This window comes from Apteryx rowi, unplaced genomic scaffold (genome assembly GCF_003343035.1).
Source record: "Apteryx rowi isolate R43461 unplaced genomic scaffold, aptRow1 scaffold_18, whole genome shotgun sequence".
Taxonomy (NCBI): Eukaryota; Metazoa; Chordata; class Aves; order Apterygiformes; family Apterygidae; genus Apteryx; species Apteryx rowi.
Window position 1 is genome coordinate 4,846,174 of NW_020448085.1, and position 27,698 is coordinate 4,873,871.

A 27,698-nucleotide genomic window follows, 5' to 3' on the forward strand; every position below is an offset into this window, starting at 1 on the left:
AGAATTTCCTATCTGATATGGTCTGATCTTGTTTGAAATTGAGTAGATTTGGGGATTATGACACTTACTGACTATCTCATTTCTAAAATGGGGTTAACTTGGATGATATCCTCCCTGACCTGACTCCTCTACACCTGGTAGGGTGCTATAATTACGGTTTTAGAACATGTTTCCCAGGCTATGTTTTAGATGGAGCAGTCCCGTAGAGGCAGAGATTGAACTAAGACCTCAGGGTCTTAAGGCCTGAGCCTTTTCTGCATTGTCCAAAAGGTTTGGTGCCAGTAGTGGTGTTCAGCAGCTGGTATTGATCAGGAACTCCCACTTCCCCAAAGAGGGAGGCAGTGCTTCACACTGAATGATATGTCTGCCATAGGTGTGGCTTAAGAATGACCTGTGGCCAGTCTGTGTTTAGAGTATCTGGTGCTTCTGATACTTTTGAGGTGCAGGAAGCAAGGGACACACTTTAGTTGGAAGGGCAATTAATTGCATATGTTTTACTCCCTATTTTTTTTGTTGATTTAAATTAAAAGAAAAGAAATAAAAATCCAAAGCCTGCAGGTTGGTGGGGGATTTTAACAACAGCCAGTTCTAATTTTGACAACTATATTCTGTCATGTTAGCAGTCCCATGGCAGGCTTGCTTCTCATCCTACCTGTTGGGCTGTGCAGCTGAAAAAGGATAGCTGTGTCCTAGTTATGAGGTGGGTGCATGCAGAAAGTGATTGTGTCCCATAAAGTCAGCGTAGCCTTTGTTTTGGAGTCCTTGGGACAGAAGATGCTATGGAAGTACAATCACTTAATCCATGCATCATCAGTCAGTCAGCACAGCTGCAGATAACCATAAGCAGTGCTGCTTCTGTTATGTCTTCCTTGGCTATAACGGGTATAAACTGACCCAGGGCAGAGGTTAAAGCACTCTTAAGCAGAACAAAATGCTCAGCATGTAATTCTGCTTGCTTTTTAAAATCATTTTATTCTTCTGATTGTGTTAGAAACAGGACCTCCATGCCAGCTTCATTGTCTCCTTGTGAAACAGTTTTCACTCCCTCATCCTGTGCCTTGTGCAGTAGCTCATGGAGAATTGCAGCTTACTGCAGAAATTCTCTTTTGCTGTCTGTTGGCAGGGATCTTTGGGCAGCGATTGGAGGACACGGTACAGTACGAGAGGAAGTATGGCCAGCGGCTGGCCCCACTGCTGGTGGAACAGTGTGTGGATTTTATTAGGGAGCGAGGTCTTACTGAGGAGGGGCTCTTCCGGATGCCTGGCCAAGCCAACCTTGTCAAAGATCTGCAGGATTCCTTCGACTGTGGAGAGAAGCCCCTCTTTGACAGGTGAGTTGGCATCACCAAATTCAGGCTGGTTTACCTCTGGCAAGTAAAATCTGACAGAAATGACCTGGAGGTGGCTATTATAGTTAGATATTCTTTCCTCATCATTGTTCTCTTCATTAAAATGCTCCTGGGGGCTTTCTCCTGCATGATGTTGAGTGCTGTGGCCTACGTTCAGCTAAGTGCTTGAGCAACTGAAGAAATTTGAGCCCAACAGTCCAGATGGGCTACTCCAGTGTTTAGCTTAAGCACATACTGAAATGCTTTGGTAGACTTGGGTGCAGGACACCCAGTAGCTGATGGATCCCACCATAGTAATGCCTATGACAGAGGTGAACTGGGAGTCTTATTGCTTTCAGGAGCTGCATCCTCCCTTCCTCACAGTGGATCTGCCATCCTCCTTTGTCACTAGGCTTTAGAATAGTCACCAGCATCTCACAGATTTTCCCTGGCTATTACATGTCAATGTAGAGAGTTGTCAGCGTATTACAGCAAAGCATTTTCTGACCCCAGAAAGAGAATTCTTGGCCAAAATGAATTCTTTCGGTCCAGAATTTCAGCAACTGAGATGGAACTGGTGGAACTTAAATCCAAAACTGAACATATCTTGGGTGCTTTTGCATTCTGTTTTGATTTTTCAACAGAACTTTCAGTCATTTTTTTAAAAAATAAAAATGGCCTTTTTTTTCCTTATAACAATGTTGATATAATCACTCCTTGCTTGGAACAAAGAAATGTTAGCTGCCTTTTGGTCCTACTGACCGTGCCAATGTCAGGGAGCAGCAGGGGCCAGCTGCTTCACAAGAGAAGGTGAGCCAGGAGCTGTAATAACAAGCAATACAATACAGCTGTAATAACAATGCAATAACAAGCCTGTTAGAGGCAGTGGCACAGTGACCTAGTCCCACAGTACCCAAACAAGGCAAGCAGGGCAGGTCAGAGACAGCCTGGTGACTGCTGGGCAGGTCCACAGTGATGAGGCAGCTCCGAGGTCAGGCTAGGAAGTCAGTCGGTGGGTCAAGGTCTGGGACTAGATCAGTGTGGCCCATGGCCAAGCACTGGCATGGCTGTGACACTCAGGCAGGGGACAGAAGGCAGAGGCTCAGCTTAAAGTCAACTCCCATGGGAAGGGGTCAGCCCTGGCGGAGGCCTCTCTGCAGCACTGTCTGGGAGCGCTCAATCCCAGGTGACCAAAGATAGGGGACAGCCCTCAGCTGCGTTATCTCCATCTTGGCCCTGAGCCCAGACAGACAGACCCCTCGGAGAGGGGATGCTCTCAGGGCCCTTACAGCCAAATCCTCTCCATCCCCTCTAACTAGCATTTTCTTCCCTCTCCCACAAGCGCATGCTACCTAGAGTGAAGATCAGCATTGTGCTAACCTAAACAGTCCTTTAAGAAATGGCCTTTGACCCTAACTGACTCCTGAACTCCAGGGATATTGGATCCAGGGCCATTGTATAGATCTGGCCTGATCTCTATTACAGGCCCGGGAGTGGGATCAGATCAGTGATCTAGACTTGGAGACCTGCATCCATTTCTTGCTGAAACTCACTAGGCCTGTTTTCCTAGCTGACATACGCAGTGGCTGAACTCAGATGTTATTGCTGGTACATCAAACAAAGGGGTTGCTTTCCCCTTGGAGACCTGCAGCCAGTCTCCACCCTGCAGATACCTTTCCTGCATCTGCTCCAGGAGAGGGTAGTACTCCCCTGCAATGAGCAGTGCAGTGTTTGCTCTCACCCTGAAAGAATATCCTTAGAGTTTATTGGGAAAATTCTTCTAATTCTTCGCTCACCTCAGCTTCCAGGCCACCCATCCTCCTTTCTTTGACTCTTAACCACAGTCAATATTTGCTCCCTGATTGGAAGCGTCAAATATTTAGAAATATTTTCATGAAAAAAAAAGTTTGAAATTTTCAAATTGTCTCACTTCATCTTTTCTTAAACAAAATCTTTGGGTTTTAACTAAGTGTCTGGATGTTCTCATTCAGAATTAGAATTATCTCAATTTATATGGGAAATGAATTAAGTTATTTTGGAAAACACACATTCTGGAGCAAGAGTATCTACAGAGAGAATTAATCAGGAACAGCAGTTTCACTTTCATGTCTCGCCTTAGTCTAACCGTAGTAATTTCACTGTGAAGAAAGTCATAAAGATAAACAAACCTCCCCCCAACATTCTTAAAGCAGAAAGTACCATTATTTGCACAGGCATTTGCACTGGCTAAATAGATCAGTGGTAAATCTCACCTTTAATTGAAGTGGGGCAGATCTCCAGGAAGGAGTGCCTGCCTTTTGGCTAGTTAGTCTGAAATGTGGTATCACAGAACTGTAGTTTCAGCACAGAATTAGAGCAGGCAAGCACAGGGGTAGCAGGGTAGTAAGATAGTTGAAGACACCCCCCCCCCCCCCCGAGTCCTCTTGCTGTAGCTTCTTTTTGAAGCCATCACCATCACTGCGGCTGGCAGGCCTGGCTCTCTGGCCTTTGCTACCTGTAGTCACAGGTAGTGGCAAAGGAAAGCCAACACCCTGGCTGAGTGAAATGCTTCTCTTCCTAGCAAGTGTAATTTCCTCTGCGTGTAGCTAAAACTATCCATGTGTGGCCTAGGAAGCATAGGCAAAGGCAAATATTTTCTGCAAGTGTGAAATCCATATGCTTGTTTCCGAATCAGGTACAATGAAAGGAATATCCTTTTTTCTAGTTGCAGTCAGTGCTTTTAGATGTCTTTTGCATCCACAAGGAACTCAAGCTGGCTTGATCTTCTAAATGAAAATCTCTGCTAGAGCCTGCCTTGCCCCATGGTGGATCTCTGTGATAACTAATAATTAAAATGTTTATTTTTAAAAGCCAAAGGTTTGGGTCTTAAATGCATATATAGATACTTTGAAAAGGCTGAGGTTTGCTGTTTTGGAAGCACCTATTGCAATCTGCTCCTGTTGTCCCTCCGTGCCACTGATAGGCTGGATTTCGCCTGGCCTTGTGGGTGAAACAATAAACTGAGGCCAGTGGACCTGAGGCTGTAGTCTGGGCTCTGCTACTGAGTGATGGTCGCATTAACCATCTATGCCTGAAACTCCACAGTAAAAAAGCAAATAAGGGTAGCGACCTCATCTGTAAAGCATTTCTGATCCACTGACAAAAGCTGCTCTGTTGAGCTGCAGTGCTCTCAAATACAATGGAGCTGTTTAATATGAATAGCATTATCAGAATTAGCAGTAAATGGTCAAATATTTGTACGTATTAAAACAGTGGCAACTTCCTGTTGTAATTTTTCCTGTTTTATTTTAGCTATGTTTCTGATATCAGTATGCTTGCCTGTCTACTTCTCTCCTCTCCCAATAACTTAAATTATTGGCAAGTTTCAGTAAAATAACAGGGATGAAGTTTCCCAAGAGAATTGAGTCCAAAGGTCTTCATAAGAATAGAATAGCTTCCATTGCTAGGAATGCACTGGACCACACGGGATGTATAGTGTTTCCCAATAGTACTCTAGGAAACTTAATTGCTAGCTGTTGCTTATTGAAACATTTAGGCAGTCATGACAATATTACAGGTTTTACCTGTCATTCTTGGGTAGCAGTGATGTTTGTGCTTCTATGCTAAGAAGACAAAAGAAACTTAGTGTTATGTTTTGAGCTTGATCCAGGATTGTTTGAGAGTCAGTACATCGGGAAATTTTAGTCTCCCCAATTTACCTTTCCACAGTCTGAATGCAGATAACTTCACTATGTCCCTGATTGCTAGGCAGAGCTGAGGAGTCTCACTCATGTGGGTTGTGTCTTTTAAGGAGCCCTGTTGAGCTGCTTGTCCCTGTATTTTGCATCAGCAAAAGGCAGAGTATCTGGCAGAGTTGATTACTTTTCAAAAAAAATTCTTTAAAACATAATAAGCAGAAGAGATTCAGCTTTTAGACAGAGGTGAGGATTTGAGGCTCTGTTGCCCATGGTTACTGCTGTGCTTTTCCCAGAATTCTTTACAGATTGGCAGGGCAATGGTGAGCAGGGGGGAGCTGGTGACATGATCTGTCTAGACCTCCAATGGTCTAAACCTTTGAAAAGATCATCTGCAAAGATTAACAAAGTTGTACAAGAGGAGACCTGGAATGAGAGAGAGATACTGTCTTGGATCAAAAATCAGCTAGGAAATGGAAAGGGAAGAACAGGTGCATCTTCATCATGGAATCTGACACCCTAACACAACTTTAAAAAGGAGAGAGAAAAAGGGAGAGAAACTCCTGGAGTGGGACAGAAAAGAAAAGCTGTGATATCCCAGCACAGCGGAATAGTAAATTGCAGATGCCCCAGCCCGGGGAAGGAGATGTGACCCCCAAGCTGGGTAGCCATGCCAAATGGCAACAGAGAGCCTGGGGGAAATAGAGCTTCCTCCATTTTTTCTGAAGGATCAACCTGTGCACTTGAGAGCCCGGCCCATCAGACACAGAGCTGGATGCTGGCTGGGAGAGTATCAGGCAGAAGGGATCAGGGAGAGGAGCAGAGCTTATACTACCGTCTCGAAGCCTGGATCTGTTCAACTGCATGAGGATGCAGAGCTCTGTTGTCTGTGCCACAGTGATCACTGTGTGCTTGCCTGGACTGTGTCGCTCACTTTGCTGATCCACATTGGCTGAGGAATCACAGCACCACCAAACCTTATGTGGTGCTGTGCGCATATCCCTTCTGCTGCCTGTATTGCCCCAGATGCATTCTTACCTTGAGAGAGTGGGTGATTTCCCCCATTTCCAGGTAGCCCTTCCTGCCTGGTATAGGCATGTGGCAGAACAGCCTCCCTCCATGTGTCTGCTTTGTCCCCCTCCCCAAGAGGGGCCTTCCTGTGCCCCTCCAGAAGGTGGCCAGCCTTGGAGTAGCATGGGTTTCTAAATTTCCTTCCCTCTTCTCTCATTGCAGCAACACAGATGTTCACACTGTGGCGTCCCTCCTGAAGCTTTACCTCCGAGAGCTGCCAGAGCCTGTCATCCCCTTTGCCAAATATGAAGACTTTCTTTCTTGTGGACAGCTACTCTCAAAAGATGAGGGAGAGGTCAGTGGTCCTTCTAATCTGCCTCCTCCTACCTTGAAGGTTGTTCCCAAGTCTCAGTGGAGTACAACTTTCTTCTCCTCTCTCTTCAGCCCTGATTTAAAATCAGTGAAGTTCCTGGGAACCTTCCCCTGAATTTTTTGAAGCTGTGAATTGTGCATTATTATCAGAGGCTCCTGCTTGAAGCAGGAGCTTCTTCGAAGTAAGTCTTGTAGCCCTGTGCTTTCTTCTGAACAAAGTTGTTCTGTAGCATAACTGGTAAGAGATGCAAGGTCGGAGACCTGTGTTCCTTTCCCAGCTCTGCTGTTGACTCATTAGCAAGCTGTATGAAGTCACTCCTTTCTGTGTTTTCAGTGTCATACATCAGAACAGCTTGTTCTGACTCCTAGAGCTTTTGGTGAATTAGAAGCTGAATTTCTTAGAGGAAAGGCACTACAACAGGGCAGATTGTGTTAGTATCCCAAACTGGGGGAAATAATGCTATGAATACCTTGCCAGAACCTTCCTGTGATGTTCTTCTGTTTGGTTTCCAGGCAAGGGAAGGGGCTGACAAAAACCTCCCAAGTCTGTGGCAATCATGGAAATTTTGATTCACCTCTTGGGAGAGGCAGGATAATTTACAATGTGATTGACTGATCTGTTCCATCCGTATTGCTCCCCTCATGGTGATATCTGAGCTCTTTGCTGACTGCAGGGCACGTTGGATCTGGTCTACTGTGGGTGGGACTGTGCCACCTTCTAAACAGAGGTTCAAAGAAGTTGTAAGCCTTATTACAAGTGTCAGCTAAAGAAATGCAGAGGCCTGAGGGCTTGGAAGTCACAGGGCACAATTCTATCCATTTTCTATGTGTGGCCTCAAGTGTGTGCTCACATCTCTGTCTCTAGTGGGGATTGTAAAAACCCGCTCTTTACTGAGAGCCTGGGTTCACCTTTAGTTGAAGTGGCAGAAGTCTCTGGGGAAATTCAGTCCTTGATGATACCTGTAAGAAGATGCTTGTTTGTGTGCATCAAAGGCAATGTATCTGGTAGCGTTTGTTTTCTGTGTGCAAAAGGCAGGTTTGTTACTGCTTGAGCCTATCTGTACTCATGCAATCTATCCTCTAGCCAACTTTGGGAGAGCAAATACCTGTACATGACAAAGTGTAGTACCACACAAGGTACTATTTGCATGTGGATCCTGGACACAGCCGCATCAGTGTGTCCATTCACTAGTGCTGTCTCTTAATTGGTACAGCTATGTGTCTACTAGCTCCAAAACTTGCTCATTCTCTGTCTTAGTCTCATTCAGCTCAGGCATCTCTGCAGGGCACTATGCTACAGACAGCAGAACTCACAAAAACTCACTTGCTCTTGAGCTCACAAGGAGCAGCAGCATTTCTAAGGCAGTGGAGCCGTTTTTGGTTTGGTCATAAGATGTGCAGAGTGGGACATTTTGGATCTGTAAGCACTATTGCACAAGAGCAGAGGCAGTGCCAAGTTGGGCAAGCATAATTGTATATCACTGCTCAGGTTATTAACTACGTAGTTTGCCTGAATTTGCCTGCACAGGCTGTAGCTGTTTGGGAAGCAACATCTGTGTTGGTTTGGTATGAGTGAGGCCAGACTAAAAGGACTTGTATTGCATTATTCTCTTTGGATAGAAAGGTGGTGGGTAGAACTAGATAGCTGAAAAGAAAGCTTACAAAATATGGTACTGCTGATAGCAGAGTTGTCTTGTTAAGCTGCTGTTGTAAATGTAACCCTTTTTTTTGTCAGGAAAATCTGGAATCTCAACAAGGGCTGTCTGCTTTTTTGGAAAGGAAGGTGGAGCACACACACTAAGGGTGCACAGGCTGTACGTGCACAGGAGCACATGGAGCAGAATGTAGTGCAAAGTCGTACCCAGCCTGTAGGACTTGACTTGCCTCCTTCCATGTGGAAGGCCCCCAGCTCAGAGATGTGGCTTCACTGAAACCATTATTTTTCAGCAGAGAATGATAAACTTTCAAAATTCAGAGAAAAAAGATCAGAAGTTTCATTTTGAAAGGGTATTTGGAAACAAAATGCAAACTGTTGTTTTAATTTGAAATAGTGTTTTGTTTTCATTTTTCACATGGAAATTTTGAATAAGATATTTAGACTCAAAATGTCATTTTCTTTCAGTTGTGTAAATCCGAAAACTAAAAACAGAATTACTAATGCAAAATAGCAATGCAGATAAAACAGTTACCACTTCATGCTGCTACATTCTGATCATAGATGGGGATTATTATGATACTAGCTTTGCACGGACCTACTCTCCATCTGCAGCAAAAAATGCTCCTGCACTGTCCCCAGCTTTCCACTTTTTTACTCAGATTGCTGTTCATCTTCATTCTGCACCCAACTAGTCTCTGGTGTTGAAATGCAACCAGAATCTTAACAAAGTCCTTGGACTGTGCTGAGGCCACCAGGTATCTCAGTGGGTCTGCAGCATTACAAAGACTTGATTCTGATCCCAGCTGGTAGGGAGGAGGAACTGAAAACGAAAACCAATTTTAGAATAAGAATGGATTATCTTCAAAGCTCTAAAAACTCATTTGAGCCTGAGATGACTTGTCACAGTTGTATTTTGGCCTGCAGTGCTGCCTATAGTCTAGAGATGCACATATCAGCTCAGTGGGCTAAGCATCTGGCTTTGAGTTTTTAAAGAAGGGACTGAATTTGGGTGAAGATCTCTGGTTTTCCAAGCCAACTAGAAACTCCTTGTTGGTGCTGATTTGTTATACACATTGCAAATTCCTTGTTTCTGGGACTACTCCTTGAAAAGCATGCACCTATGGTAAGTTAGACATGCTGCATTTGCAAGGATGTACAACTTATTATTGCAAAATACCATAATGATGAATGACAGTAGGGCAGTGCCTGCCCTGCTTAGCCTCAGCCATAAGCATTTTCTGTGCTTTCTGTTAATAATGCAGCAGTTTCTGCCTTGCATTTTCCTTTACACTTGTGCGGTGGTGTTGCTAGGCTCAGACCTCCAGCATCTCTTGGGCAGATGGTTAGCAGGCACAAATCTGTGGCAGAGTTGATAAATGCTCCTGAGATGGTTGCAGAAGGAGAGAAAGCTTTTTTTAACCTGGCAAGCATTTGTACCTTGATGAATCTAAGGATGCTCTCAGTGTAGTCCCATATTTGCGATTCCTCAGTGACACAGCATGGATGATAGTTTTTTAGATCCTCTTTTTGATTTCAGGTAAGGTCTTCTACCTTTAGGTCATGTTTCCAGCTGTTCTCATCTGCCTGCAGTTCCCGTTGCAAAGCCCTCTCTCACATCTAAAGGAGCTATTACATTTTAATTCAGAGCACTCGAAATACAGTGCCAAATGCCATCCTGATTTCTGAATTTGAAATAAATTGGTTTCCAGAGCAAAACTCAGGAGAGAATTAGATCTGTAAGCTTGACTATCTAGCTGAAAGTCCTCACTATAAAGTTGGATGACCTGAATAATTGACCTTAACTTTCACCTCAATAACAGCTGTCCTTGATTCAAATGTTTTCAGAAGTTCAAAAAAGGGGATTGATATTTCCAAAAGTGAATGGTCTTTTATTGGTGGATCCATTTTTGCCACTATTAAAACTGGCATGGTTTTGAACCTAAGGAATTACAAAAGACTAATCACTTCTAAGAATCTACCCTTTGAAATTTCAATTTTTTATCAGTTGAATGCTGGAAAATTCAGGAGAAGGAAAAAAGTGTCTGTGCATTCAGGACATTGAGGATGGAGGCAGGAATAGAGACTGCTGTCTGGGTGTTTCTGACTTGTCTGGACCAGACAAGTCATGCAGATCTTGCAAGAGGCTGGCCAACAGAAAAACTCTCCCTAACGTCCCTTAATAAGTTGAGGAAAGGCTGAAATAAAAGTCCAAACATGCTTCTCTTGGAACTAGCTGCTTCTGCAATTTCTCCATCATTAGTTAGTAATCCAAAACTCACTCTTCACAAACGTGCTTGGATATCTCATCTTCCCACAAAAAGCTTAGCTGTCTCAAAAAATTAGCAAATCTCCAGAGCAGTTGCAGTACTGCAGGGAACAAGCAAATGATACTTGGGCTTTGGAAGGACAAAAGTCTTCTGAGTCAGAGGTTTTCATTAGATGATTTAAGTAGCTTCAGGGTTTTAAGTCATTCCTCATGCAGATATCTCATCTTACATTTTAATGTATGACACTGATTTTATGAAGTATGTTGCAGCTCAAAATGACTGTAAATGGAAGTAAATAATTAAAAAAGAGGTAGTTGAATTGGAATGTTGTTAGTTTTTTAAAGAAACACTTGCCTCTGCTCAGTTCAGCACTACGGGAATGTAGTTATACTACGCTCTGGAAGCCTCAAAGTTTCAAATAGGTTGGGTGCTGAAGAGGCAAAAATGCTGTTTCATTTGTACCGACTCTCTGAAGACTGGCAGGCCTCACTAGTTGAAGGCCTTTACAGTAACTGTTAAAATCCACAGGAGACTTTCCACTGATTCTGAGAACTGAATCAAGTTCTGGACATCAGGGTTTCAGTACTTCAGGCTCTGGTTTGACTTCAAGAATTCTGCAGCCTTTATCTTTTGGACAAAAGATTTTTGGAGGCTGGGGAATAAACCTGTTTACTCAGTGGATTGCAGAGTGGGTGGTTTTCCTTTCATTCTAGACAGCCTAGCTGACTTTTTTGGTTATTTTCTTTTTCTGTCTGTCCTTTGGAATTTTAAATAAAAAATTCCAGCTATGTTTTTTTCAAGCTGGGGAAAGATGCTGGCAATGCTGCATCCCTGGGATAATTTCTGCTGCATGTTGTGCCAATAGCACTCATATGGAAAGGCTGTTTTGAGACTGTGTGGTGTGTACACCATATGTAGTGGATCTGTCTTACTGAGGCCAGTGGTTCTAATCCCATGAAAGCAATGAATCATTTTCCTCATACCTCCGCCTCTACTTAGAGGAAGGCAGTAAAACCTTGCAATGCCTTTTTTTTTTTTTAAATCATTGCTATCGAGAGCACAGCTGCATGCTAGGACTGTGAACTTGGACTTCTGGATTCTCTTCCAGGTAGTTCTGTCATTTGAAAGATTCCTTTTGTCTCCTTTGCCTTAGGTTTCTGTGTTTGAAATACAGGGATATATTGTCATTTCCTACCTACACACCCACAACCTAATTCTGGGGCATGTACACCAATGCTTACACTTCTACAGTGTTAGGAGATCCTAGCATGGAAGGTAGCACAGAAGTACAGTGTCACTATGCACCAAGCATCCTAGGACTTCCTTCAGGCTGGGGGACATTGTGCAGCCAGACTGCAGATGGGAGGGTGGGAGAGGTTGGTCAAGTGACATATGCAGTAGCTTCATGTAAGTCTGTGGCATATTTGGTATTTGTAAGCTCTAGAAATGCAATTAGCAACATTTTGATGCTCTCAGAGGCTTTCTGCGCCAGATTTCAGAGACAACTTTCTGAAGTAGAGTCAGATAGTGTCCCCTGCACCACTGCAAGCAAAAGGAGCTCTGAAAGCAGTAAAACTGATCCAGGTCCTTTGAGCTCAAAGATAGATTATATTTCTGGTGTTTCTGAACTTGGGAGCAGGATGACTCCTCCTCCTGAGAGGTAATGCACAACACACTAGGTGGATAAACTGTTTAACACAGGCTATAGATGACACAATATACCCACTCTAGGTCTTTGGAGATCCTCCTAGTGCTATGGTCTGTTGTTCATGGGGTTGACTCTGGAAAGAGGACTTTTAGCACTGCAGTACAATCATGCATGCTTTGCATCATTTATATAAATAACTTTCCTTCTTGTTTGTTCTGTCCCTCAGGGAACCCAGGAACTGGTTAAACAGGTGAAGAATTTGCCCCAAGCCAACTACAACCTTCTCAAATACATATGCAAGTAAGTGAAATTAATTAACACTAGAAGAAGTCATTGTTTCGAGAAGTTCAGTCTAATATACAAATAAGTTTGAACATTCAAGCATCATTTACACAGAACTTACTGCTCCTATAAAATGTGTGGAGGTGGATGTGCAGCCTGCCCGAAGGAAACTCTTATCTACAGAGCATCAGCCAAGCAAACTGCTGTTACCTGCAGCCTTGGCAGCAGGCATTAATGAAACTAATATTGTTTATTTCAGAAGCGCTTAAAGGCCAATAAAGAAAGGCATCTGTTCCAGGCACTGCACGCTTGGAGCATTTACAACCTAAACTGAGTAGCAGATATAGTCAAAATAGCCAGTCTGGCCTCAGCTCTCATTTGGAAGGGGGTTGAGAATGGCTTCCTCTTGGGGTATCCGGGACTCCTCAGCCTCTGTTGACTCTGCCAATTTTTGCAAAGTGGGCTGGAGTGTGGTTTGGGAGCTGGAATGGACTGTTTTCCCTGGATAAAATGTAGTGAGCTTTATGTTGGTTCCTGGTCTCCATGGTAGAGTCAGAGTCCTTGTATTCCCAGTGGGATTTGCACATATGTAACAGGCAGTAGACACCAACACTGACATGAAGCCCATGGCTTATTCAAGAGATGTCAAGCCCTTCCCAAGCATACAGGTAGATAGCATTTCTGAAATGTTTTTCCTAAATGGTTTCAAAAATTTATTGTGCCTGTGTGCTTCAGTGGCCCTTTGTTTTAATCATTTTGAGCCTCTCAAAACATGGATGGATGTTGCAGGGCAATATAATTATACCTGTTTCTAAGTGAAGAACTGAGGGTTCTTGGGTCTCAGCTCAGTGTCTGCCACAGGACAAAGCTGCTTAAAAAATGAGAATGCCTATAGAAGTCAGGCTGCAGGTAGAATTCAAAAAATTGCCAGCCAAGTAGTGCAGAATGACAGGGAGATTTTTTGACTGTCCCAAACCCTCCAACCATCCAAAGAGGAACAATAATTTAGGAAAGTGCAGGCAGAGTGAGACTGTTCACCTTTGAGGCCACTACATCTCATTTCCTACTCTTGTAGGTATTCATGTCATATAATCCTTTTCATAACTCCTCATTAAGGCTAATCTCCATTTACAAGCTATTCACGTGTTTGCTATGCCTCTCTCTTACTATAGCTCTTTTGGGGAAGCTGTTTCAAATTACAAAATATTTAACTGTTAGAAACTTTATGCTGATTTGCAGCTTATACATATGGATAGCCAGTCTATCTCCATTTTTTCAAGTGCCATCTTTGACTTGCATAGAGTCATTTTGTTGTGTTGGTATTTGCCTAGCTGATGTCTTCTCAAGAATCATTTGGGCTACCTCTTAATCTATATTTTGCCAGATTCAAGAAACTAAGCTCTTCCCACAGGCTGCTTCTAGAATGGGGAGATGAGTGGAACGTTTTTTTTTCTTCTATCTGTGAATGAAAACTGGCAGAAACCACCCTGTGTAACTGGAGAATTCTTATTGAAAGGTGAAAAGCTATATTTTCATACCCAGTAGGCAGCTAGATTCCCAGTAGGCTGGTACTTTTGGCAGAAACCATTGTGTCTTCTCTTGTTCATGCACAAGGAGGGATTGGGGTTATTACTGAGTAGGTGACCTGCAGTAGTCCCTCAGAGCATTTCAGGTATTGGGATCTCTTTGGGGTTGTGTAAACACTGGGCAAAAAGTGTTCTTGCCCCAGAAAGCCTACAGTCTGAGAAATCAGGATTACTTACTTATTCCTCTCTTTCTTTGATTTTTCTGGGGGGGCTTTTCAAGGTTCCTTGATGAAGTTCAGGCTCACTCCAGCGTTAACAAGATGAGTGTCCAGAACCTAGCTACAGTATTTGGACCAAATATATTACGACCCAAAATGGAAGATCCAGTGACCATGATGGAAGGTAGGTATTCCTCTTGTTGTGAGATAACAGAGCATCTGTGTTTTGAAGCTACAGGAATGTCTGATGTTGAAAGCAGTCACTGAAAGCTGTATCATTCGATTGCACAGTCAGCAATGAGGCAGGCTATGCCTTTCATCACTGCCTGTGAGGGAATGTACCACTTTGGCCAGTGTCATTCCTCTCACCACTGACCTAAGGAGCGTCCCTCTGCTACATGGAGATGCTTCTGGCCTGTTGTTAGTTGTTATGTGAAACACTCTTTGAACCTACTGTTGTTAAAATGAAAGCTCAAATGTTCTTCAGGAGGATCATGTCTAAGTACCAAACTACTATTATTTAATATTAGTGCATTTGGGTACATTTAGCAGCTTCCTGCAAAGGGAATCCAGTCCACAGTGAAAGTAGTATTGTTTTTCTGTGTAGCGTTTTTGGTGCTACAGAGGCTATAACTAGCTGTCTTAAAAGAGCTGCATTCCATACAGATTTTGTATGGGTCAGAGTTTCACAGAACCCAAACTGAAAATCACTGTTAATTTTAGATGTTCTCACACAGTGTAAAAAAAAATAAATCTACCCATATCCCAGATGTTTGCAAGTATATTGATTACTTGAATTTAAAAGCAAAGAATGAAAACCAGGCCAGGACTATTACTGGGCCCTAAATAATTATGATGTTGCTCTTGATGCATTTCTTATAAAGCAAGTCCTTTTGAGATGTCGGCTTTTATGTGTTTATGGTTCCAATAAGGTAGAAAAACAGCCTATTAATGTCAGGGCTTGCCGCAGTTGCTTGTCCATTGCATCCTCCTTGTGCTAGATTTCAGGGATGGTTAGACTCTAGAGAAATGGGAAGCCCATGAGATGGGTCGTCCAGTACTGCTTAAAAAAAATAGTGAGGACTGCTATGACTGGAAAGAACGAACCCTGTACTCTAGAGCTTTCTGTACTGCCCTAGCTCAAGTCTGTACTTTAGGAAATATGAAGGAAAACCAGAGAGACTGAAAAAAGATGAAACACAAAACATCAGACAATGAACCTCGCTGTACCAGACATTTAGGATTTGGTCACAGACATGAATGCTCCTTTCCTCTCAAGCTTATCTAAAAAGCTGAAGCTTGAAAAGTATCTACCTCCATGTGAGTCTGCAAATGGCCAGGGCATGATCACCGGCTGACACCAGGTTAGGGGTATAGCCCCACTTCCAGGTGGCACTGGAGCACAACTCCTGTCATGCAAGGTTTTTGCAGCAAATTTTGTGGGATCCTGGCAAGCCTGCAAAGAACTGATGGATCCACCCAGCATTTGGCACAGATGGAGATGCTGTGCACAGGATGTCTGAAATCAGCCCTGGCTCTGTTCCCGAACTGCCAGGGACAGCCAAAGTGGCATTCTGCATGATGGAAATCCTTCACAGAAAGCCAGTATTATTGTGCCTTAGGTGCAGTGGTGCCTTTAGTGCTGCACAAGTGACCTCTCAAAAAGGCACTACAGATGTGTGCTCCATGGACAGCAACTCGCTCTGAGGTAGCAGGCCAGCTTCAGGGTGTGACACAAAACATAGCTGTTCAGCGGCTCGAAGCCTGCTACAGTGATGTAGGCCATATTATTAAGGGGAGCTTTGAGGCCTTCCTTTCTAGTTTGAGGTACAAAACTGTGGGCAAGAGAAAAAGAGGGTGCAGCAGCAGATGATGGGGTTACTCAGCATTCCTACAAAGGGGGGAATTAATCAATCTATTGTGTGATACTCTGACTTCCCCTCGTGGCTAGCTGGCCTGAGGTTGGTAAGGCTGCTACAGCCTTGGCCAGCAAGGTGGTTTTTGTTCAGTGGCTGCAGATGAAGAGTTTGAGTTCAGTTCACCGAGGGGACGGCAAGATGCGGCGGTCTGATGGTCTCTCCTAGTCATCATATAAAAATACAAGAGAAAGTGATCTGGCCTAGAACTCTGTATGACCACAGACCTGAACTATAGAAAAACTGGGATCCAGTGACTGGAATTTTAGACTTTATCAGTAAAAACATAAGCAGCAGCACTGGGAATGTTTTGGTTTTTATAGTCAGTTTAGGATAAAGGTCTGGTTATATATAAATAATGGAAGAATGGAAAGAACTCTTAACATTTTTTCAGCTTCCAGTTAATATGGAACTTTTAAACCAATTGATACAGATAAATACTGCCACTTAACAAGAAGCCCTTTAATCGTGTCTCTCGCCAAACTTAAATGATGAATTTCCAATGGAAATATCTGAAGTTGGACAGTTAAATTGTTAGGAATAGCATTATCTTCACAGAGGCTTAATTCCCTTCCCACATCCACAGGCATCAAATGTCAGCTGTAGATGAGCTCAGTACCTCTTACTATCAGGCTACTTATTCAGAAACCTCATTATTATATCAGGCCCTTATTTTGGACCCCTGATGATGTTAGTCTTTATTGATTTTTTTTTTCAGACAATAAATATATAAGTAATTTCTTATCTGCTCTTTTTAAGGTTTTTCTTGTTTGTAGAAAATACTTCGTATTAGGTTTGATAAATGGTATTCTCTGTTAGTCTATAATGGTCTGCTCCACTGCTGAAAAACAGTGACAACTCATTTCTATGGATTTATATAGTAGTAAGTACACTTTCTGCGTGTTTGCTTCTTATGTGTGAATACAATGAGAAGCTCCTTGTTTAATCCGGTTGGTCATCTTGTGAATCTTCTAGTTGTTCTCTACAGTGAGGTAGTTGCATCTATATTCTTAACATTGATTCTTTTGGGAAACTGATAGGTCTTCAAAAAAAACAAACCTTTGTTCCAGTAGACCAGACCCTTTCAGCATCTTATGTACCGGTTTTCAAAGTTTACTGAAATCTGTGTTCCTGCAACCCAGGGTTTTGTTTTGCCATCCACTCTTAAAGAACCTATGCTTAGTCATTTTGTGCTTTCTGTGACCTAAACCAGCTTCTATCCTAAAATTCCATGTTTTCCCTTGGGTTTCTTCTGAATGAAACAAACATAGAAGAGCCTCTTTTCCTAGCTGCTTTCATTTCTGTATCAACAAAGGCATCATCAGTGTGTTCCATGAACTTGTGAGGCGGTCTGTGTTCTGCTGTTTTCCTTTCCCAGCAGATGTCTGGGTAGTTGTATTTGCATGGCACTCTGTAACAGATATTTGAAATCTGTGATTTTCCATCTTGGACTGTATTTCAACATGCTTCCTCATGAGTGCTGTTTCATTTCAAACTGCAGTGTTTTACTAGAACTGGAATTGAGCGGCAGTCTACAAATAGATACAAAAAGCATCTTTTTTTCCTTGCATGCAGCTGCATGTGTCATACAGATGTCATAATCTGTCCAAGTTCCTCTATACACTAAGACTGCAGCAAAAGGCCTAAGATGAAATTTCTGATTATTTAGCAAACACTAGCTCTGGGCCTGTTAAAACTATGAAACAGGGTGTGATGTAGATACCCAAGTTAGTGGAAACCTGCTGGTTTTAGAAGCTAGTCAAAAAGGTGCTCCATCCCAGCTAATATGTTATTGTGTTCAGGATCCAGCTTGCACCTCGGTACAGTGCTACTATGCTGCCCTGCGTGGATGTACACGCCAAGGTTGATGCTAACTCTGAACCCCAAGCCATGGTGTGATAGTGACATGCGTTTTCCAGGTGTCCACCTCAAGGTGTCCTGAAGCAGGCCAATTTATTAATCATTGCTATTGATCATTTGTGCTATGCCTAGTCAGCTACATTCAGGAGCTGTACTAACACCTGCATCCTTCATGTCGCCCATCTGCAGCAATGGACACAGTTGTTGTGTCTTGCAGTCCTGAATGGAAAGGCCCAGAGATACTGTGTTTGCACAGACGTACTCTAGTGTATGGTGCCCACAGGCTAGCCTCACAAGGAGCTCATATTACATCTCACAAGCAGGAAATGAGTGTCTGAGGTCTCTCATGTCTCATCAAATTCTTACTTTTTTTTCTTCCCCACAGGCACCTCATTAGTTCAGCACCTGATGACGGTGCTGATAAGTGAACAGGGGCGAATCTTTGCTGTTCCTCAGGCAGATGTGCCAGGGAGCCAGCTTGAAATCCGACCTGTGCGTCAGCGCAATACTGTGGAGTGGATCTCCGAGGAGGATGGGGAGGATAGCAGGTCGGAGAACAGTGTTCCCAGCCCCACTAATTTGTCATCTAGCAATGCTGTGGCAGTAGAGGCCACTCCTGGACCTGTGGTGAAAAACACCCCTCCAGAACGCAGTGGCAAATTGACTCAACCTGCTACCAGCCCCAGCAAAAGAGTGCAGACATTGCCCTCGTGGAAATACTCCTTTCGCCAGCAAGGAGCACGGTCTGTGAGTCCGAAGCTGGGCAGCTCATCCTTAGATATCCCCAACATCTCCTCCAGTGGGAACTGGTTGATGAATGGACTGTACTCTCTCCGAGGCCACCGCAGGACAGCCTCTGGGGAACGAGTTAAAGACTCATGTTCTTCCCAGAGACTCTCTACGTATGACAATGTCCCTTCTTCCAGCCTCTCCCTTAGTACACACAGTACAGCCAGCACCACATGGTCTACATCATCGTGTGAAATCTCTGTGGTGGACTCGGTCAGCAGCTGCCCAGCCTGTCGGGCCAGTGACTCTTCTGCTTTAAGCTCTCTCAAAACTGAGTGGGTAACTCAGGGCTCGCTGTCTCAGAGTGAGGTCAAGACTGCAGATCTAGAGAACAGCATTGACAGGTTTGAAGCTTGCAGCAGCAGCAGTGAACAGAGCAACCCCGCTGTTGCTTCCAGAGACTCTGTCAAATGCTCTAAGGCCTTACAGAGCTTGGTGGTGGAGCTAAAGACAGAACTGAGCAAACAGAGGACTGAGTACGAGACTAGTATCAAAAGGTAACATCATCTGCAGGGATAAGAAGTCTTTCAGCTTTACCCCTGTTTAAACATGGTGTGGGCTACCAAGTGTGTGGGGTGCTCAGATCCAGAGTTTGGGTTTGCGTGACTGGAGGTCTTGATCTGGTCTTTCCCTATGGCTCTGTGAATCCAACTTTCCTCTCTTTGCCAAGAGAGAGGATCAAAAAATGGAATTTCCATCACACAGGAAATTCCATTATTTCACATTCTATGTTTTCAATGGAAATAGGAACAGCAGAAATGGTCCCGAAGTCTGCTCTTTGCCAGTTTCCTGAGAGAAACAGTGCAGCAAACATCTGCTGTGGAAGGAGGGAATAGGGGGCCAGGGTGGCCAGGCCTTAACAAGCAACTCTTGCCTCATGCAGGAACAGAGATTGTGTCAAATCAGTCCTAAATTGAGGGTTTCATGCTGCTTTTCCCAAGGGAAACTTTCTTCCAGGAAACTGATTTTGACTGTTGTCCATTCTTCTGGTGGGAATGCAGCTCAGCTATAGCTTTTTGAATAGCCATTTTGCACTGAAGTTCAGAAATCAAAAGCGAGGTTTCTAGACATACTTGCAGCATTCGTTTGCTTACGCTTACAGCCATCCATTAACTCAAAGTAACACCAAGGTGCTGCTTGTACAGCAAATACCTGAACTTTGCAGTTCTTTCCCCACTCTGTGTACTTGGGCAATTGTAATCGCTGATGCTGTACTTTGAATTTGCACTGAAAAAAATTCCTTGCAGTTTTCAGGAGAGGCTTAGCTGATTTGCTAAATAACAAGAGCGCAGGGCTGGAGGAAGTACAGAGTATTAATAGTAACAGTTGTATTTATTCATTTGCATGAGCTAGTATATTAGGTTTTATGCGTTTCACTGCTTAACAGAATGACTCTCAGGGAAGTATGTATATGATATAAATACAGTTGCTTAAAGGAATTAGATATGTTTTAATATATAGGCATATGCAAAATTGCATGGCACGTGTCGTATTACAATGTAGAAGAATCATCATTAGCCTGGGCCCTACTGTACTGGTGCTTAGCAGTGGGCAATAGTCCCATTTCTTACAAATAGTTGAATTGTGGCCATTTTTGTGCATTAAGTTGTTAGTGTTATATTTCTTAAATTGCTAATGGTGTGGTAGCATTTATATACCTCCATTTCCAACCAGGCTCCCCAACACAGTACCAAGAGTTCATACTAGTGTTTGTAGGGATTGTATAGTACAGTTTTCAGCTAAGTTTGTTGCCTCTTTTTTTTGTTAAAGTAATTTCTCAAAATCTGTGTTGAAATGCTCTAGTCTGAATTGTGATCTCTTCTAGTGAGCCAGCTGTTAAGGTAGGAATTCTATTATTACCTTCCTGCTTTATTTTATCATTTCCTGTGGTAGTGGCTTGCCAGCCTCTGCAGCTTTTCTGCCTCCTGCCTTGTATTGCTGTGGTATGTGAGGCTGGAAGGAGAAGCAGGCCATGTAGCAGCTTTGGTTCCCACCAGGCATTACTGAGTGGGAGAGAAGTTCTCCCCAGCCTCGTTATGTTCTAGGTAGAAGAACTGATGAGATCAGCACCAGTTGTTAGCCTAGCGTGTGTTGGAAAAAGTCCATGAATGAGAATGGTACTACTGGGCTAATTTTTTTAGATGCCCCACTGCTGCAGAGTGGAAGGGAGATGAGGATATGTTCCTTGCATTCAAAGCTGATGTCAAATCTGCACAAGTGCCCTGGGCAAGCCTTGTTGCAGGGATACAGAGTACTATACAGAAATGAGACTGGGCTGCAAAACTTGGAAATGCTTATCTGCACCTTCTTACCTGCTCCCTGAGGGAAGAGATGGCTTCCCATCTCTTATCAGTAAAACTGCTCCAGCAGCCTTCAGCTGTTAACATTGGGGCATCTATGAAGAACTGTTCTTCATTCCTGCCCTTGAGCATTCTCAGCTGTTTCAGCTCTACCACCCCCTTTCACTGTCAGCTGGAAAGGGACACAACAGCACTGTAACTGGAGGGGAGAACTATAAATTGGCCAGGTCTTACAGTGCAAAATAGCTAAGAGGAAAATGCCTAATGAAATAATATTTTCATAAAAAACAGACGAGATGCAATCACTGCCTTTAAGTATTAAACAGGATGATTCCAGCTGTTCAGGATTACAGCCCTAAGGATCCTGCTGTCAAGTCTAAGAATTTCAAGCCAAGTTTTTCACCTCTCAAAAATCTGCAATGTCTTTAGTACATCTGCAGTCATTTACATGTGCAAAAAATATGTTCCTTTTGAGGCAGCATGAAAGTCTGCTCCTGTGGAAAGACAGGAGCTTACTCTAGTAAAGAAGGGGGAGGCAGCTTAGTAGGAAAACGTTGGGTTGCCTCACTACCTTTATTTTATTGAAGATAATTTATTCCCCAAAAGTAATAATCAGTTCCCTTACAATTGTAGATGTGCTTGTATGGTTTGCAGAAGTCAGTCTGTGTAGCAGGGCATGTATGAGCTTTTTGTTGGCACACACACAAGCAGAGGGAAAGCAAAGTCAGTACCTGCCTGGGGCAGAGGTAAGGAACGCTTGCTGATGGAAAAGCTGTTATTTATCATTATCAAGTGCCCATTTTCTCTCTCTTAGTCAGAGGGAGGCAAGTTTTATGGCCTTCTTGTAACCAGTCTGTTCCAGAGCATTTCTCCCTCAAGGTTAGTATAATACCAGGCATTCTCTCTTGAGTTTCAGTAATTCAGGTTTACCACCTAGGACTCTTAAGAAACTGGAAGTGTCTTGGAGAGGACTCTTATATTCTGTATGTAGAAACTCAGTAAGTACTGTGAACCTATGTAAATCAGAAAGTGGACAGCTAGTATAGGCTGCTGTAGCTGACCCCTGAAATTTAGTGGTAGAAAAATTTAATGGGTAGCTCAGATCTGTAGGCTGTTACAAAAATGTTATGGGAGCAGGGAGAAGCATCTTGACTTCAGAAGGGTCCTGTTGTATTACAAAAGACAGCTAACTGGGTGATAAAAGCCTGCCTTTTCACAGAGAGAGGAGCAATCTTTTCTAGACATATTGCACATTTCTGTTTGCCCATCAGTGCAGGTACTGGTCTGCTAGACTTGGGTGATCAATGCTTCTGGATTGGAACAGAATTAGCATCAGAAATATTTGTTATCCATCTTTTGGGGGAGGAAAACTGACTGCATGAACTTTGGAATATTGTTGTGAATTTTGTGACAATGGCAATAGTGTGGTACGTAGCTGTCTGAAGGAAGAGTTTTGGGCCATGCATTGCATTCCCTACATCATAGCTTCTTGCTGGTCACAGAGTGGAATTGGGAGCCGAGGCCCTTCTGAGACAAATGTCTAACTTTGTTGTAGTGGAGGCTGTAACATGTAATTTTTGAGTGTCCTTTTACCCTGTGTAAAAGGACCCCATTCATCATTTCACAGGGATGCCAGGCACCTCAGTTTCACATTTGGATATTATAGTGATCGGTGAACCTAAGAGTCATTTCTTAAAAAGTCAAGGGGGATGTTTTCCTAGGAAAAGCCTAATTTTTCAAATCACCATTTTTGAATTCTCTAGCAATCAGAAATTCCCTTGTGGACCTACTCCCTCCTCTGTATTAACACCACTGCTCTGCCTTGTGCTTCGGAAACATGACTTGGGGGGAGAGCAACTGATGCTCCTGCTGTGCTCGTTTCAGATCAAAGACTTGAACCTTGTTCTTTGATTTCCTTAGAGAAAAGCTCCAACTCTTGCATTAGAGCTTTGTGCCAGATGAACTATTTAAGGTCTGTTCTTCAGACAAACATTACAGAAAATACCATAAAATGGATTGTGACGAAGGACTCTGACTTCATTCCTAACTGATCTCCAAGGCAAAGGGATGTTCCTCTGTATTGGATATCCATACAGGGAAAAACAGTATCAGGATGAAAACAGAGATTAAAAGATTATTTTGGAAGTTATATATTTGAATTCAGCCTGAGGAGTCGATTTGCATCTCCTCAGACATTGTCTGTTCCCAAAAAGTAAGCATTGTTTTATAAGACTTAAGCATATTTTTCCAAGATACAAAGGGAATGGGATCCAGCTTTCAGCAAAACCCTGCCTTTAAAACTCAACATTAACTACAAAATGGCAATTAGTGCCTTCACTTAAGAGGCTTCCTCTTATTATGTCAATGATATCTTAGCTCTAAGTTGAACAACTTACATTTAGTATAGCTAGCACTACAGTCTTTATCCAGCCACTAAAAATGCTCTTTTTTCTTCTCCTTCTCTCTCCCCTCTGGTTTTAAGAATTGAGGAAACAAGTGCAGACCTGAGGAAACAAGTGGTTAGGTTAGAAGAAGAACTGGACCAAGAACGAAAGAAATACATGATGCTGGAGATAAAGCTGAGGAATTCTGAACGTGCTCGTGAAGATGCTGAGAAGAGAAATCACCTCCTGCAGAAGGAAATGGAAGACTTTTTTTCAACATTAGGATGTTTAACTGTTGGGAGTCAAAGTGCTAAAGGCCCCAAGTAGAAAAAGCTGATGTACAGCAGAGAAAGTTCTATTTCTAGCAAAACCAGTCTCTATGCACATTTTGTTCTGGTATACTCGTGTATCATGAGTAATTCTGCAGTGACTGTGCTCTCAGTGACACTTGCTCTGTTGTTTTTACATGTGCTGTAGCATTTGGGCCAGCTGGGAAAGACTGCTAAATATAATGCTTAAAAGTGTAGATGTCAGACTGCCAAGGAAAAGTGGGCAACCTTTTATATCTACGAGTCAAAAGATACCATTCTCTGTTCCTATACTGTTCCCATCTTTGGATTTACTGCACCAACCTTTTGCTGGTTCAAGGACAATGGCAAGGTGTATAAGGTGGGTGAGACAGCTAGAAGTGATGCACAGGCTGAGCCTGGAGCTGAGGGTCCTGCCTGGGAGGACCACAGTTCTCATATGTCACCACATTCAACATAGTTTAGTGTATGGACTTAATGAGAGGTATTTTTCCTTCCCACTCCCTGCATAAAGTTTGTTCAGGTTTCTCATCCTGTAAGTGGCATTATTTTATGAGGATGTTTAGCAAACAAAGTCTACAGTTGAAGATGCTGGAAATTCTGACATTTCATTAAAGTTATCACTTAAATACTGAATAGTTCTAAGTGCTTCACAAAAATGTGACTTACTTATTAAAGTATATGTAATTGGCCATGGAACTTTAAATATGCATATATTGCCCTAGGTGGTATTTTTTGAGCCAAGAATAGAGCAGTATTATCTGCAAGAAAGAATCTCATGAGTTTATATGTACTGATCAGACATCAAGGCAGGAGAAGAGACATTATCATCATTAAAACACAACCAAATGATCTTTTTTTTTTAAAGATAAAATTTTAATACCATAGTTTTTACTAAGAGAAATGAGTGCTTGATAGGGGAAAGGGTGGGACAGACCCACCTTTAACCTTCACAGGGTTCTTTGTCACTTCTCTCATGACACTAGATGACTCTTTTTGTTAGATCATGAGGAAGTGGGGAGGGGGGTAGGAGAATCCCAAACAATGCAGCAGCCTAACTCCACTACCTCTACTAAAGGGACAGATGTTATTAGAATGAAGTTGTAATTTCCACTAATTAGCAGCCAGGGCTCACTTCCCTTCAAGGGACCTATTGGAGAAGTTTTGCCTAGCATTTGTAGTGCCCTGAGGCACACAGAACCTGCACAGAGAAAATTGTTTCACCAGATCCATCCTGAGCTCCACTTGGCAGCCCAGCACTCACAGCAGTGTTCACTCTCTTTTGGCCCATGCCTTTGACAGCTGAGGCAGCTTGGGACACTAAAGAGAAACATTTTTAACAGAAAAGTGCCACAACAACATGAGCTGCCTAAAGGAAAAGTATAGACTGTAGTGAAGGTGCTAACTGTAAGTAAGTAAGTATTTTCAAAAATGACCTAGAGTTGTTCTGTTTTCTTACTAGAGACTATAACTCATTGTCTGGAGCTAACCTTAGAAAGGGCTTTTCTAAGTACCAGCAGTACCTTTCACTATTGACTTTCTCCTCATCATCTCAGATATATTGAGGTGTTTGTTTGAATATGTAAGTGAGATCTAGAAATCAGCTTTGCTTCTACCTTACCTTAATGCCTCTCCTTTCTACAGGGATACAAACCATTTCAAGTGAGCAAAAATAAACATTTTAACCTAACTTTTCTTGGTTAATATAAGGCAGGCAAGGTGGTGAAATAAAGTAAGCATTGTGTATAGGTTGGTTCATTTATTTCAAAACATTTTCCCTTCTTCCTGGAATATCCAACCAGCACTGGATTCTTCAGTACCCTTGGTGGCAGGTACCTGACTATTCACTAGGAGCAGCCTGCCACCTGCAGGCAATAGCATGGGTCTTACCCCCTGTATTGGAAATGTTTTTGAGTTACTACAACTGGTCCTGCAGGGAGGATGATGTCCCATTTAAAACAGTACAATTAAGATGTGTAATGTAAGGAGTGACTGCTGTTGTAACAATGATTTTGAGCAGGAACAGCAGAGTGGCATTAGGTAGGATTAAGTACCATGCCAGTCCTCATGAAACAAACATTAATATTAGAGAGCAGCATGAACTGGGTTGTAAGTAATTTTCTGCCAGAACTGGAACACCAGGACTGGTAATAAGAGACAGTTTTTACCATCTGGGGCATTTAATCCAAAGTAGTAGCAACCAGGTTATTTCAATAGCCTCTTTTATCCCTACCCCTAACATGGGTACCTTTCACTATAGCCCTTCTCCAGAGAACCCATATCCCTTAGACTATTTATATTGCATTAGCTCTTGTAAGTATCAAGTGCAGGCTACTCCCTTTACGTTTGGCACACTACAGACAGTAAGAACTGAACTGTGCTGACTAGGAGCCTAAAAAATAAACAAGACAAGAAGTGGGGGAGCACTAAACAAGACTCTGCTGGCTAACTAACTCTTACTGAAATCAAATGCAGGTGGAATTCTAAACATCCTTTAAGTATGCCTTTAAGACCTTGATTACCTATGTGTATGGCAGAATGAGGGAACAAACTCACCTCTCCCAAATCTTCGGCTCCAGGACAGACTCATCTATTGGCTATACATCACTACATAATACTAATTTGGCAGCCAGGATCAAGTTAATTCCTATTTTCAGTTTCACAAGTCAAACTGTATCTGCTTAAAGCAATTAACTGAACTGACCTTTTTCCAGGTGACTGTTGTGCTCCAGAAACATCTATTCCTCTTGCTTATGAGGAATAAATTTCAGGTCCTTTCAAAGATGTGGCACTGCAGTAAAGTCTGCAAGAAGTTGCAAACTACCCAGTTCATGCCAAGTGCACCACAGTGGGATGTTAATTCTAAAGCACAATAACAAAAACGTAATGTTTATTTCCTCTCATAAGCAATTATGCAAGAAAGGGACTACACTTGTGCTGTTGTACACAACCTCATGAAACACTATAGCCTTATCTGGGGAAGAAATAGTCTCTTTCTTTACTAGAGCTAACTCCTGTTTCTGTACACTTTTTCCCGCCCATTCTTTTGCGTACTTCATAGATCTCAGAGAGCATGCCTTAAAAACAAAACAGAAAAACCTGCACTTCAAGAATTGCATTTACAGTAGATAGATAAGCTCAACACCTGGTTTGTACAAAGATACTTAAAGATAAAAACAAAGTTAGTTGGATGAGAAATTTCCATTAGAGGTGCTGATAGATTGTCAATGCCCAAAATATTCAGGCTGTAGACAACTGTGTGTTGTGGGTTTTGGTGCATAACTGCTGTTTAATTTACACATGAAAACTAGGCAAGAATTCTCACAAACTTTCTCCTTATTTTACAGACTTTTTTGTACATCCTTTTGTTTATTACAGACCCCAATTTAAAATACCAGCTTTTTTAGCAAGAGTCTACAACATAGAGGTTTGTTAGTAATCATAAGACATGAAGAAAGGCTCCTGGAATGAGGTAGCTACATCTTTACTGTAGCTTCCAGTACCATCATCCCAGCCTGGAAAATCCCTTCCAGTATTATGTGGGCAAAAAAAGTGGAAGAAATTTTCAGTGAAACAGATACCCCAACACAAGCATATGCTTGGAAAAAAAAGCAAAGCCAAACAAACAGCAGCATTCCAGAATAAGGAAGAACTTCTATACATCTCTATGGCATTTATAATATGAAAAAGAAAATTAATAATGATAACTCATTGAATTATCTACATTTGCTGAAGAGGTCTGTGAAAGCCAGCAGCACTATGGAGACTTTTAGCTCTGGACTATAAGCCAGAGCTATTGTCCTTAGATAATCAAAACCGAAGTCACCCACAGACAAATCCCTGGCAGAGGTAAGACTGTCTCAGGCCTTGCTGTATATTAGTAAATTGCCTGAAATCAGCTACATGTTATGTTAACATATCTAAATAAAAAGAAAGAGCATTACTGAGCCTCACCCCATTCCTAGAAGAGTATCTCATGAATAGCAAGTGAAACAAATCAGGCTGCACTGTACCACCCATGGTCAAGGTCCTTTCCCCTTCAAAAGTACACAAGACAACATGACAGCATGCAGCCAACTAGAGGGCATCCTTGAATCTTTGTTACAAGACTCGCAGAAGCAATGAAATATGTTAGTTAGTTGGCCCAGGGCAGGAAGA

The 27,698-nt window shown here is 42.6% G+C and overlaps 1 protein-coding gene across 1 annotated transcript in view; it reads left to right on the forward strand.

Moving 5' to 3' along the window:
* The window catches only part of ARHGAP22 (Rho GTPase activating protein 22), a 181,483-nt gene extending 157,307 nt beyond the window's left edge, over positions 1-24,176 (forward strand). Inside the window, exons 6-11 of the mRNA XM_026061341.1 lie at positions 1,124-1,331; positions 6,236-6,368; positions 12,184-12,257; positions 14,046-14,167; positions 18,145-19,045; positions 23,331-24,176. Coding sequence (XP_025917126.1) covers positions 1,124-1,331; positions 6,236-6,368; positions 12,184-12,257; positions 14,046-14,167; positions 18,145-19,045; positions 23,331-23,559 — 1,667 coding nt within the window. The 3' untranslated portion in view covers positions 23,560-24,176. The remainder of the gene's footprint in view (positions 1-1,123; positions 1,332-6,235; positions 6,369-12,183; positions 12,258-14,045; positions 14,168-18,144; positions 19,046-23,330) is intronic.
* The last annotated feature ends 3,522 nt before the right edge of the window (positions 24,177-27,698 follow it).